Source organism: Tachypleus tridentatus, chromosome 6 (genome assembly GCF_004210375.1).
Source record: "Tachypleus tridentatus isolate NWPU-2018 chromosome 6, ASM421037v1, whole genome shotgun sequence".
In the NCBI taxonomy this organism is placed as follows: domain Eukaryota; kingdom Metazoa; phylum Arthropoda; class Merostomata; order Xiphosura; family Limulidae; genus Tachypleus; species Tachypleus tridentatus.
Genome location: NC_134830.1, coordinates 95,394,297 through 95,408,621, shown reverse-complemented (window position 1 = coordinate 95,408,621; position 14,325 = coordinate 95,394,297). Strand labels below are relative to the sequence as shown.

The 14,325-nt window shown below is 33.8% G+C and overlaps 1 protein-coding gene across 1 annotated transcript in view; it reads left to right on the top strand.

Annotated features, from left to right (window-relative positions):
• The window catches only part of LOC143253093 (protein Obscurin-like), a 68,320-nt gene extending 55,606 nt beyond the window's left edge, over window positions 1-12,714 (top strand). The window contains exons 4-12 of the mRNA XM_076506335.1: window positions 696-859; window positions 1,601-1,771; window positions 4,291-4,360; window positions 6,254-6,346; window positions 6,990-7,082; window positions 7,835-7,999; window positions 9,607-9,744; window positions 10,998-11,163; window positions 11,899-12,714. Of these exons, the coding sequence (XP_076362450.1) occupies window positions 747-859; window positions 1,601-1,771; window positions 4,291-4,360; window positions 6,254-6,346; window positions 6,990-7,082; window positions 7,835-7,999; window positions 9,607-9,744; window positions 10,998-11,163; window positions 11,899-12,200 (1,311 nt within the window). The 5' untranslated portion in view covers window positions 696-746 and the 3' untranslated portion in view covers window positions 12,201-12,714. The remainder of the gene's footprint in view (window positions 1-695; window positions 860-1,600; window positions 1,772-4,290; window positions 4,361-6,253; window positions 6,347-6,989; window positions 7,083-7,834; window positions 8,000-9,606; window positions 9,745-10,997; window positions 11,164-11,898) is intronic.
• The last annotated feature ends 1,611 nt before the right edge of the window (window positions 12,715-14,325 follow it).

The window sequence follows — 14,325 nt, the reverse complement described above, 5'->3', positions numbered from 1 at the left end:
GCTCACTTAATGATGTGTATGCCATGACATTCAGGAATCCAGTAGGAGCATTTAAACATTTCTAACCAAAGTTTGTTCAAAATTTTTCTGCTTTTAATAAGTGCAACTTGTCTTGTTTTTGTATTATTTTCTACTATTATAACAGAAGACCAGCTCTGCAAGGTAGAGGGAAGTACTTTATAGCATTGGTCTTCACAAATGAAATTTCATATTTGTTTCATTTGTTCAATAAAGTGTCGTTGTGTTTTTAAATAGCTCTGTAGGTCTCCCTTATTTACTATTCAGATTAATTTAACATTTCATATTTTGAATCCTCGATCCCTCTATTTTTATCTGTTGGGTTCAGTTTAAGGTGTAAGTTACATATCTAATTTATTACATTTAAACAAATATCGATAACAGAAACTGTGTATTTAGTATTAGGAGTGATCACCTAAGATTTAATTATATTCACGTTGTCGCGTCGTAACATCCACGTTAAATCTCTTATATTCATATCTAAGTATTTGAAGCACTAGTCATATCTTTTTTAAAATATATGTTTATATTTCATGCTGCTCTAAAGTTTGAAGAATGTTCATTTATTCCCACGCTTGTCCGCAAAACAAGACGGTAGTATGTCACATATATTTATGTTTAATAAATCTTTTTCTTCCCACAGCTATAGTTTCATTCATTTAACTTTCCTCCACTAGATGGCTTGTTCGCTCCAGACCTACTAAGGGAGCGGAAATTATACATGAAGGATGGGTTCCTTCTTGTTATTTAGAAAGAAAATAGGTGAAAGTTTTACAAAGTCGGAAACAATCACGGAAATAAACCCAGACCCAAAAGAAAAAGAAATAATCGCCAGAAGAGAGTAAGTGTCCATACTGCATGCTACATTATTTAAGTTTATGGTTAATTTCATTATTGTGGTTTTGTTTTAAAAATGCATCTTAATTGTGTTTTCAATGACTTAAATCACAAAAAAGGCCCAAGTTCATACACTTTGGCTCATTTAAACCATAAGTTGTTAAATCAGTAAGGGAAAGCTTAATCTTCTAAATAGAGGAGGTTAGTCACGCTCATGTTAAACACTTCACTGATCACGAGATATTGTCCAGCTGACAGTATAAGACTTTACTTAGAGTTAGTAACGACCTATAGGAAACATGTTAATATATTTATATTCAAAAGGTTCACTTTGAATGGAAAGGATAAGAATGATTTATGTTTAGTTATAAAATAATTATATTTATTAAATGCTCTTTATTTTCAAAATACTTAATTTTATGTTTGCAGACATCATTCTTCCACCGTATATAAATGAAAATGTTCTTGATACTAATGTACTAACAACAGAGCTTCAGTGTCTTGCAGTAAAAGTCATACATCTGTTATCAGCTAACACTGGTGAAATTACTTTAAATTACATAAGCTTTCTAACTGTCCACCTTCTTCAGTATCTAGCTTTTGCCACGAAATATCTTGAATAATGATTTTTTTTCTAAAAGTATATTTATAACATTTTAACGAAATTACATGGTTCACCAACCTTAAGTTTTGGCTAATATTACATTGTTTATCTGAAGTAATACACTTTTTGTTTTTATTACAGAGCTGTAGTTAAGGAACTCGTTGAAACAGAAGAAGATTTTGCTCGAGATATGCAGTTCGTTGTCAATAACTATATGAAAGAAATGGATAATGTCAAGATGCCATTAGAACTTCGAGACTACAAAGACACAGTGTTTTCTAACTTCAAAGATATTTGCGAATTCCATAACAAGTTAGTAACATATTCGAGTATTTTGTGATTTCAAATAAATTGTTCAATAGCCCTCTGATAATGAAGTACAAAGTGACTCGTAATTTGATTATACAGTTATTATTTAACCTATACTTTATTATAAAGGATCATTCTTACAGAGCGTCCATCATTGTAATCCTTTACTTCCATATGCTTGTAGGCAGTTGTGCTTGTCACTCCGTGTATTAACATAACTCAACGTTTAGGGACAATAAAGGACATATTGGCCCATATCGGATGCCCCATCCTCTAAAATAAACTAAAACTATTAAATAAATGAATTAACAAAAAAAATAAAAATCTTAAAACCAGCCCTTATCATTCATATAGTTATCAAGCTTTCTCTTAAACTCATGGCCAAGCGCGTTAAGGCGTGCGACTCGTAATCTGAGGGTCGCGGGTTCGCATTCCCGTCGCGCTAAACATGCTCGCCCTTTCAGCCGTGGGGGCGTTATAATGTGACGGTCAATCCCACTATTCGTTGGTAAAAGAGTAGTCCAAGAGTTGGCGGTGGGTGGTGATGACTAGCTGCCTTCTCTCTAGTCTTACACTGCTAAATTAGGGACGGCTAGCACAGATAGCCCTCGAGTAGCTTTGTGCGAAATTAAAAAAAAACAAAAAACAAACATTCTCTTAAACTCAAATTTACTGCCTCCACAATATCCGAAGGCAAATTATTCGAAGGATCAACTACCCTGATAGAAAAATAAACTTTTATAAACTAAAGATGACTCCTACCCTGCCAGAATTTATACTTGTTTCCCCTAGTCCGACTATACTCTCGGTTAAGTATGAAAAATTTGGTACGTCAACACAACCACAATCTCAAACAAATCTTCTCTAACTTTTCTTTTTTTCAAGTGAAACAAACTTCAGATATCTTAATTCTCTTCCTATGGCATACCATCCATTCCACGCACTATTCTAGTAACCCTTCTCTGATTCCTTTCCAACAATTCAATGTCTTTCCTAAGTTAAGAAGCCTAAGACTAAACATATTACTCCAAATGTAGCCTAACCAGTGATCTATACAGGGTGGCCCGTAAGTCTCTATCCATCCATATATCTTATGTATCCAGTGTATCTGTGTGCTGCCCTCATTCTCGCTGCATAATATTATGCGACGCCATGTTCTGTGAGACATTTTCCTCAACATAGCAGGGGTTATTGTTCCAAATGCCGCGGTAACAGCTGCCTTCAACTCATCATTAGTATTATAACGTTATTTAGATACAATGCCCTTTATGTATTCTCAAAGAGAGTTATCACATGTTGTCAAGTCCGGACTTCTTGCAGGCCATTTCATAGGTGCAGGGGATGGTACAGAACCACGACCTATCCATTTGTCTGGAAAAATGTCATTAAAATAATCTCGCACAGAGATGGCATAATGAGCTGGAGCTCCATCTTGTTGATACCAAACCTCCTCTCTAATTCCAATTTCATCGAGTTTCGCTATAAACCATTGTTGTAACATGTTTAGATATGAGCTATGGTTTACTGGCCCGTCAAAGAAGTATGGTCGAATAACATGACGCGCAATAAGTGCTGCCCACATCATGACATGCGGAGTATTGTATTTAATTTCTTCATAATAATGAGGATTCTCCTTTGCCCAGAAGTAAACATTTCGTGCTCGACTCGAACGGTAGATTGCGCACTCGTCCGTAAACATCACCTTTCCTCGAGAAGGGATCGTATTGAAGATTCGCAGTAACTCATCACACGCCAGTTTCCTGTTTTCTATCAGCATCACTTAGTTCATTCACAAATGTGGGTCGCCATGCTTTAACTCCAAACAAACAAGGTTATTGCTATCTAAATTATACTTATAATTCAAATTACGATAATCCATATGTATCATCTTAGAAGGTAAGAGACATAGGCAAAATATATATTTTAATGTTTTTTCAAAGTAATTGTTTTTCGAACTTCTAACATTTACATGAACATTTTATGCATAACAGTTATGACAATTGATAAGAAAAACAAGTATGATTCATCTTAGGAAAACGTTCCCCCCCTTCCCATCCAGTAATACAACGATAAGTCTGTAGATTTATAAAGCTAGAAGCCGGTTTTCGATATCCGTGATTGAGACAGGTCAGATTGGCCATTGTGTATATTTGTGCTTAGCTACAAAGAAACAAGTTTTAGGAAAACGTTTAACGTTAGGAAACAAGAAGCGAAATTGATGTAAAGACTGTTTTTCCTATAAACATTAAAATATGGAATGGTGAAGTTGTAGTTTCTGTGAAGTAAACAAATTATCGTTTATAAAAAAGGTATCCATTTTTAATTCATCTTGGATTTTTTATGTCAGGTTTTAGGTTATTATGAATATACTTTTAAAGCGTTATAGAGATCCTTACGAAGCAACATTTTTCCGTAAAAATCCAATCAATAAATGGTTTTTATAGTAGTTTAATATGTGGTTAAATATTTTGCATTTTTATCATAAGTGATCTTTTTTTAGTGCTTTTTTATTGTTATTTTAGTGTACTCATTAAAGGCGTTCAGTACTACGCAAGTGAACCACAGAAACTTGGAATTACGTTTCTTCGATTGGTAAGAAGGTTTGATTTTGTAAATGAAGTTTATGGTGATAACAAAGAGATAAATTTCACGTATTAATTAATCTACTGTACTACAGAGATAACGTTGCAGCTTGGTATTTGCTATAACTTTAGAAAAACAAATGAACATCTATTTGCCACTCGATGTACAAAACGAACATACAATACTGTTCAAAAATATTAGGACAAGAGAATATTTTATCACCCTTCCATTTTTATAGGATTAATACTTCCATGCTATTATAGAATGTAAATTTCAACACTGGTAATACTTCATTGATCCCTGTTGACAGTTGAATGAGCCAGGCTGATAATACTTATTTTTTTTTTAGAAATCCCATATACTTGTATCAAGGGCGTGTCATAATTTTTCTGCCTGAATGAGCATTCTGATCAAATTTAGGGTAAGATATAACTGTCATGGTATCTCAGGCAGTGTATTAACTATATAGAAAGAAGCTAGCATGTGGTACCAGTATATGCTAGAATAAATCATTTGAACAGCACTCTACAAATATATCTTGATGAAAACAGAAATTACGTTGCTGAGAAAGAAGCTACTGGAGTCATTCAAATGGTGCAATGGCCCCCCACAGAACCCCAGTCTCAACCTAATTGAACAAATCCAGGATTTGATAGATCAAAAATTTGACAAAATCAAAAGTTACTTTCAAAGAAGTTTTATGAGAGTGTATTAGAGACATTTGGAGTAAAATCCCAAAAATGTTGCAGTAATACCTGAAAGAATGTCTGCAGTTATTTAAACAAAACGGAACACACAAAATATTAACTGAAGATAACCTAAAACAGTCGAAACGTTCTTCTCTACTTTATTTTAATTAAAGTTTTAATACCCATACCAGCCGTCTTGAGAATAAATGCTCTAGAAAGTTTTATTTAAAATGTGTTGTCATGAAAAATCTTTAATTATGCTAGAACATTTAAAGTGTTTTGGTTTTACGTGCACGAATAGTTTTAAATAAACTAATTGGTAACATAGGTTTTCAAAGAACTGCGGATTACCCTATGGTAGTGCGCTGTTTTCGGAGCTAGCGAGCCGGGTATGAATCCATAAGCTGCTACAAAATATTTCCCGCATTTGTAAGCTGCAGGTGCGTTGTGAGAGTGAGAATTAGTTCTTCCATGTGGATGGTGGGTAGTAGGGATCTGCTGCGTGCTTTCCATGTGGTAAGTAGCTCAAAATTAACGACGACGTCAGATAGCCTTAATAAGTTTTCCATAAATACAAATACATGTATTCGACGCGATACACATTTACATTTAGGCATACGTAGAATATAATTTGGTTGAACTTTAATAAACAGTGAATAGTTCAACCGCATTAGTCGATTTTTTTATTGTAAACTCAAACATAAAGTTAATTGTAAACGCATTTCAGTATGAAGTTCATTGTTACAGGTTAATTGTAGATTGTGGTACAAGTTGCTCATCTTTTGTTTTATAGCATGTAATGATTTATTTTTGTTATTATATCTATTATGGTAACATAAACAAAGTGAGCTGTGGGATCCTGCATCAAGCTACTTTCCAATTCCCCGTGATTTTATCTGTTAGTGGCACAGCGGCATGTCTGCAGACTTGTACTCCTATAAACCGTGTTTCAAAACCCGTGGTTGGCAAAACATAAGTAACCCTTTGTATAGTTGTTATTGTTGTTTTTAATTAAGCACAAAGCTACACAATGGTCTATCTGTGCTCTGCCCAATACGGGTATCGAAACCCGGATTTTAGCGTTGTAAGTCCGTAGAAATACGCTGAGCCACTTGGGGTCCCTTTGTGTAACTTTGTGTGTAATAACAAATAACAGCAACAAAGCTGTTATAAAATCGTTTTTGATGTCTGACTTTTTGTGTGATGTTCTCAGGAGAGAGATTTCGACAAGCATGTGAAGTACTGCCGGGATGAACCACAAGCTCAAGCAGCGCTGTCGTCTGGCTCCCTGAAGAACTATTTTGATGTAAAATACTTTTATAAAATTTCGTAATTTAGTTGAAATTAAACAATAAAATTTAAATATTTGTAATTCAAACGTATTTTATTGACCTCCAGTTTCACGTATAAAGAAGCGTGGCATAGAAGTTATTTGTTAATATTATACCATATCAACCTTTAAACGGTTGCCATCATCAATAGATGATACAACATTCCCGCTGTTTAAGGGTTAAACAATAATTACCTGAGAGTTTAATGATATAATTTTTTAAAATACTGAGAAAAATAAGTTAGTAAAACGTCACACTCATGTAATTAAAAAAAACTATTTTTCCTGTTATCGATTGATTTCCGAGAAATAGTTTTTCATCTAAGAGAGACTAAATGAAGTGACAATTAAGAATATATTTCTTCAAGGTTCAAATAAAGAATGACATATTTTTTATTTTAAAATTTTAGTACTGTCATGGCTGGAATAATGTATCAACATGATATTTATAATAATTTTACACTTATTTTTCCATAGTACACTTTAATATTTCTTTGAGATATATGATAGTAAGTGTCTTTATTTGTTTTAATTCTCTCACAATGATACTAAGAAAAGTTAGTGTTGTTAAAGGTCTTTGAAATCGCAGCCCTACCAGTTTTGCTTTCCTTTTACACAGGACTTCAGCAGGAAAATTGACGACGACAAATCTTTGGCAGAACATTTGAAGCTTCCGATTCAAAGGATAAATGACTATGTATTATTAATAAAGGTAGATCTTCATATATATAAATAAACGGAGATGTGTGTGTACAACAAGTTATCTGAATTGAAAAATATTCTACACGTAAGAAACAAACAAAAAAACGACTGCTCTCAATCTTGTTTATTTCTTTTTATTGATACTTCTCTTTACACTTCATAAATAAAACAGCTAGTCTGTTAAGGTACACATGCGTATATAAGGATTATCTTTCCATAATATACTTAGAGCTAATACCATTTATGTGTTTATTAAAATTATTCTTTAATTTCGTGAGTGTTGAATTTACGAAAATGCAATGCTAAAATCCAAGGTTCCTTACCCTTGATGGACAAAATGCAGTTAGCCTATTGTTTAGTTTCATTTTAAAAGCACAAACAAAAATAACAATGCTAATTTTGTACTGAATACTTTTCTAAATATTATCCAAAAGTTTATTTTTATCTTTCATCTTGATTTAAAATATATTGGTAAAATAAAGTTATTTGTTATCAAATATATCAGAACTAAAAATAATTATGTGACATTTTCAGAAATAACTAGTGACTTTTAGGTGAATTTAAATTTGGAATATTTTGTTAAAATTATTGTAGTTAATAAGCATGTATTGAAATATAAGCGATTTTTGTTTTAACATCAAAATTATTTTAAATTAAAATTTTTAGTAATAAATCGCTTTGGTAAAACTAAGTGTGAAGCCCAGTGTATCATTCGGATCACCATTTGTCACTTTATTTTAAAGCGTTCCTTTTTTCCAATAGGAACTGATTAAATATACTAATCGCTTGAGAGAAGACACCACTGATTTACAGAGGGCTCTAGACTTTATGATGTGTGTTCCACAACGAGCTATTGATCTCACGTATATCAATGCACTGGAAGGTTGCTGTGGTAACGTTCACAAATTGGGTCGTTTGATAAAACATGTAAGTAGTATAATGAAAACAAAATAATACGCAAATACTAATTGAATGAATAGTGTATACAAAATGTTCTTTGAAAAACTTTTATTGAGTGTATGAAAAAATAACTGACGTTTCTTAGTTTATAAATATATTTGTTTCATCAAATTTGACTTTCTTCACATACAAAGAAAAAATGTGATTTTATTCATAATAATAGTTTGTTAACTATAGAGCTTGGAAGTCAAAGCTCCCAATCAGACATCATAAATGATATTAAGAAAATGGAATATTTATTGGTGCAATAAAGTGAACTACTTGAAGCTTTATGAAACTGATTAACCAAAGATTTGACCGAGTGCAATTTAACAAATTGTCAGTTCGTGCTAGCAACATTACAAAATTGAATTGTTGGTTATGTGTCGAGGTATAAGAAAGACGATATGGCTTAATATTTATTCTCGCTGTAAATTTAATCATCGTTCTGTTTGTATTGTTGAAACTAATAATTATAAGAGCCACGTATGAACATAACGAAAGTAATAAGTGAGTCGAGAAAGGACATACAGCTGGACAACAATAACAATATGTTATATTAATTTAGTGATAAGTTCGAAGATTATAATGTCTTTAATTGGACACTCAACGTTTCGCTTTACAGCTTTTTTTAGGAGTGTTTTACTATAACACAAACCGTAAATGGCGGTACAAAGCTTTGAGATGTGTCTGAAACACTGTCATACGGATATTTGCTGCGAGATTGATTTCATTCAGTGAATCATATCATACCACAAAAATAAATACAAATTTGTAGCTCGGCGTCTTGATAGAGATTGCTTTGCATTTGAGTGCAATTTTGTGCTACTAGATTCTGTGAGGGTATTGTCTTCTGCAGAACGTCATAGGACTCTCAAAAATTGTATCAGATGCTATATCAATTATATTTTCTGAGAGCGTGTTAGTCAAGTGCTTATCCATTAAATGGGGAACTTGTAACAATGTTTCCTAGGATAAGTAAAAACAGTAAAGTATACGAATGTGTTTTGAATCAAGTTGAAAAAATCACTGTGCTGGTGTAATAGGTAAATTTATCATTCAATATAAGATTTGGAGAGTGTGCATTGTATTATTAATCACTTTGACTACGTGGTCATATTAATGACCTTGTAAATTTTCCCAAGGTCATTTCAATTTCTTTAAACTTTCTCAGAACATTCATTTGTGTATTTTAGCGACACCAATAATATGGTGAGAATAACGCCGTATTTTTCTATACATACCTGTCAGGAGAGTTTTTGCGTCACATGTTCAGTTTTTTGGTTTTATATATAGAGTGACACTGTTGTCAACTGCATGAAATGCTGCCGTATTGTACTGTTTTTCCTATATTAAAAAATCCAAGAAAGTATGCTCCTGGATATCCAAGGAAAGCTTTGAGTTTTCTGCAATCACATCTGTGACTTTGCGCAGAAAAATATTACCCTATACCAGCTCTCTAACGTGGGTGATCTGCGAACTATATCTGAAATATTTTTTTGGTTCAAAAATAAAGAAAGTTACTGACTCTTAAGAACTTAATGGTCTTCTTAGAATAGGAAATTTAATAAGTTTTTAAAATTTGTTTTTTTCAGGATTGGTTTGAAGTAATAGAGCTGTCTGGTTTAGTTCGCGAACGATACGTTTTTTTGTTCAAGGGCAGAATGCTCATAACGGAAGTTATCCGAGTTGGCTTAGACAGACAGAAGTATCTGGTCAAGAATATAATTAAGGTAAAGAACTATCGGACTAATAAGCATCTTAACTTTTTACGACACTTTCAAGAAAGGAAGAACATAAAAATAATCGCACAAAAGTTTGTTTCAAAAGCTTTTCAGGCATAGTATCTGTTACTGGTAAATACAATATGGATTCCTGCTCCAAGATAAATAATTTGAATTTGTTGTATAACACTTGTATTTAAAAGTTTTAGATAGTATCCTTCTTGTGAAAATTGAAACATATTTCAAATGTTTATTTATCTGTTACTGGTAAATACAAATGGATTCCTGCTCCAAGATAAATAAACATTTGAAATATGTTTCAATTTTACAAGAAGATACTATCTAAAACCTTTAAATACAAGTGTTATACAACAAATTCAGTCAGGAAGCTTAACCAAATTACTCAAAACACGTAGCATATTAAATTACTTATACTTGTCTAATATATAACCGCTCCACTACAAAATTAAGCTTTTCAGAAAAGTGGATATAGTGCTGAACGCTGCACAAGATTGTCAACAGCTAATGTCCTCCGATGGTAACCCAGATGTACTTCGAGGTTACTGTCTTACCTATGTTTGAATGAAAATAATCGGAACATGTGTAGCGTTAGCCACTATGGCAGCCTTCTAACATTTCTGGTTAAGTAGGAAGCATCAGATGTAAACATTCAAGGATCGGATCTTCAGAGAAATGGTTAGAGGAAATAAATCTCGAGGGACTAAAACTAGTTTAATCGATTCACGAGGTAAGTGTAAAGCAACCACGCGCCATACAAAAGCAAATACACACAGGTGCTTTTTGTTTTACTTTAAATACATTTATCATTTTCATTGTGTGTTACTCATCGTGTCCAGTCCATTTATTTCGTTATTCAAACTTAGATAGCTTTAGCTAAATTCGGTATAATTCGTAAACAGCTTGATAATCTTCCACTCATATAGCATAGCTATCTAATTTATTACACTGGGAAATCTGGTTCAGTGAAAACATAGTTTTTTGTGTTTTTTTGTTTTTTTTGCAGATTTGGTTAAAAAGTGTATTTCCTGTAACCAATAGTATTTTTTAAATTTATTCTTCTCTGTTTTGTTGCTGCAAACAATTTGATTAACTATCTTAATGTGATATACATCCATGTACTGCTTATTTGTTTTTCATATTGTTCATTTTACATTGTACATTAGTTCATTTTCATAATCATATTCTTACCTTATATGAAATGGATTTTGAGGAATTAAAATGTCATTGTTTGTCTCTTACAGTTACAAGACATTGAGATTGTTAATCAAGTGGACGGTGAAGATCGGGCTTTACAACTTATTCCTAAAACACCAGAACAAAAAGGACTTCCCATAAAACTTATAGCGAAATCAGTAGAACAGAAACAAGAATGGAGTGAAGCATTGAATGTTACGGCAGTTCCTCATGGTGCGTTCAAAACAATAATCTTCTTTATGTTGTACACTATAGGTCATAGAGTTAGTGAGTTGGGAAAGAAAAATTGTTATATGTCCATATTTTTAGCTTTATTCACTTATATTGTGTTCATCAGCAGAATAGTTTTTGTAAATAGTTATATGTGTGAATATTTTCCCTTTGCTTGGATGTTTTTATAGAGTTTATCTCTTGAGATCAACAGAAATTTGTAGTAAAAATCGAACACATCCTGATAGATTTTAATCATAATTGATAATGAAAACTTAAAACGTTCAAGTTTTTTTTTAAATATTAATGCTTACTTTCTAGGTCTCAACTGATAATTTCTCATTACATTTGGTAAGGGACGTTTTGGGTAATTAAGTTCCATTGAATTATAAATATTTATAGAGTGATCACTTCTTCTTGAGCTCGTAAGTAAATTGAAATCTATTTAACTCTTGTAGACATATTATTTGTCTACATCACAGCCCTCTATTTTGTGACAATTTTAAATGCAAACATGTTATGACAACAGAAAATAACATAAAACATTGTGTACAATTTATCTTATACAAATAAAAGTCTGAGGGCTTATAACGCTAAAAATTCCTTTTCGATATTTTCGGTTGGCGGGACAGAGATAGTCTGTTGTGTAGCTTTGTGCTCAATAATAAGCAAACAAAAATCAATTAAAATAATTGTATTTTTTGCTTGAATGTGTTTTACAATTTAGCTTTGTTTCAGTTATTGAAGACTTGGGGGATGAAGAGCCAGTTCTTGTAAGTCAAGAGCCGCACAAAGCCGTGGAAGTTGAACAAAAAATTAAACGATCAACTACCCAACCGAAGCATGAAGCAGAACCCGAACGAAAAGCGGCAAAATTAGACGAAGAAAAACCGAAATCAAAGGAACAGACTGAAACTGACGCGAAAGTAGAAATTTTGGAAGACTTTGACGCTTATGAAGAAATGAATACAGTTATGACAGAGAGTTTACGTTCGGGATCAGTAACTTCATTAGATGGTAAGAAAATCGGTATGGCCTAATCTCACTTTATTGTATTGTTGATAGCAAAAATGTTTTATGAATATCTATTCAACAAATACACTCTTCAAAAAAAGAAACGAAAAAGGCAAAATATGAGACACATTGTTAACAAGTTTATTCCGGGTATTTCTGTATGACATGTGTGAAACTTTGCACATTCACTGCTGAACATCCAAAGTCTGCAAAGGCGAAGTCCACGCTCACTAGGTGAAGTTTAACGTCACTCAACGTCAATAACGAGTATGCCTCCCGTGAGCATCAATAACTGCTTGGCATCTCCTGCCCATGGAAGCGATGAGATGAAGAATCACATCTTGTGGAATGGCTGTCCACTCAGGCTGCAAAGCTGCTGCAAGCTGAGGTAGAGTCTGCGGTTGAGGTTGTCGCCGTCGCAGACGTCGGTCCAACTCGTCCCAAAGATGTTCGATGGGGTTTAAATCTGGTGATCTGGAGGGCCAGGGAAGAACGCTGATGTTGTGGTGTCTCAAGAAGACAGTGGTGAGTCGGGCTGTGTGAGGACGGGCGTTGTCATGTTGAAAACGTCCTTGACGTTCACCATGATGGGTTGCACGTGGGGCCTAAGAATCTCGTAGACGGTTGCGTACGGTCTGATCGGAAATCCTACGCAGCCCAGGTATGGTTGAGGCAGTATACGTTGCAGTGGTGGTTCTATCCCGAAGGTGACGTAACCGGATGTTGCGATCTTGTGCGGGCGTGGTCACACGAGGTCTGCCAGATCGTGGACGGTCACGAGTTGATCCATGTTGTTGGTGACGATTCCATAGTCTTGGTGCTTGGGTGGACATTCACAGCTCTGGCAACATCTGATCGAGATTCGCCTGCTTCCAAGCGACCAATGGCGTTGTTGCGTTGTGCTTCAGTCAGTCTTGGCGTAACTGTATTGCATGTCGGTGGCTTAACACTGAGCTATGGAAACCGAGAACCCGTCACTTTTATAGGGATTTTGCACATGTTGCACTTGCAGAACATGCAGATCTCTCAAACAAATTTATTGGACACGCGTGCGTTTTGGCGAAAAATCCGATATTTTCCTCCGTTTTCAAAGTGCACAACTTTTATTGTCATTTTGGTCTGACAATCAGTGTCTTAACACGTGTAACATCACATACTCTGAGCTTGTAACGTTATTACATATATTTCTCTTTAAAGTAACAAAAATATCCCTTTTGCGTTTCTTTTTTGAAGAGTATATAATTAACTTTTAGTATTACTTCACTGTTCATTGCCAACTTTATTATGTTATTTGAAATTCGTTTATTAATATGTTGCTGTAATAAAGTATTTGGTGAAAATAATAGTAAGTTTAGCCCACCTAACGATTACACATTAGTTTGTTTGTTTCTTAATATTTCTACAAGCTCCTATGCTGTTGTAGCTTGTAGGTCTAATTTGACAAATATCATTCAAACCCGAATGTCTTGCTGAAGTAAAAATAAACTTATTTGTACAATTTCACAGCTAATTGATCGAGTAACTGAATATATACGATAACTAACAGCAATAGATATACTTCACTGAGGCCCGGCATGGCCAGATGGGTTAAGGCGTTCGACTCGTACTCTGAGGGTTGCGGGTTCGAATCCCCGTAGCACCAAACATCCTCGCCCTTTCAGCCGTGGGGGGCGTTATAATGTACGGTAAATCACACTATTCATTGGTTAAAGAGTAGCCTAAGAGTTGGCGATGGGTGGTGATGACTAGCTGACTTCCCTTTAGTCTTACACTGCAAAATTAGGGACAGCTAGCTTTGCGCGAAATTTCAAATCAAATGAATGACTGGTACTACCAATCGAAAACTAAACACTGACGTATTCGCTACTAACTTCAAGTGATTAGTTCCCTTGTATTTATATCTGATATCTCACTGCTAAATATTAGCCTTAGTTACTAGACTCTTGACATAAAATTTAAAACTTTTAAAATATTCTAAGCTTACAGTAACGTCACATTCTCTAGCCAATATCCAAACTGAAACTTTGAAAGTATAACTTATAATAAACAAACCCATTTCTTTTTTATTAATAACATTAAAAATTGACTTCCACATATATCTTTATATTTTTTATTCCTTAAACTGTTCGCAAAAGATGTGATAGCTGTTAT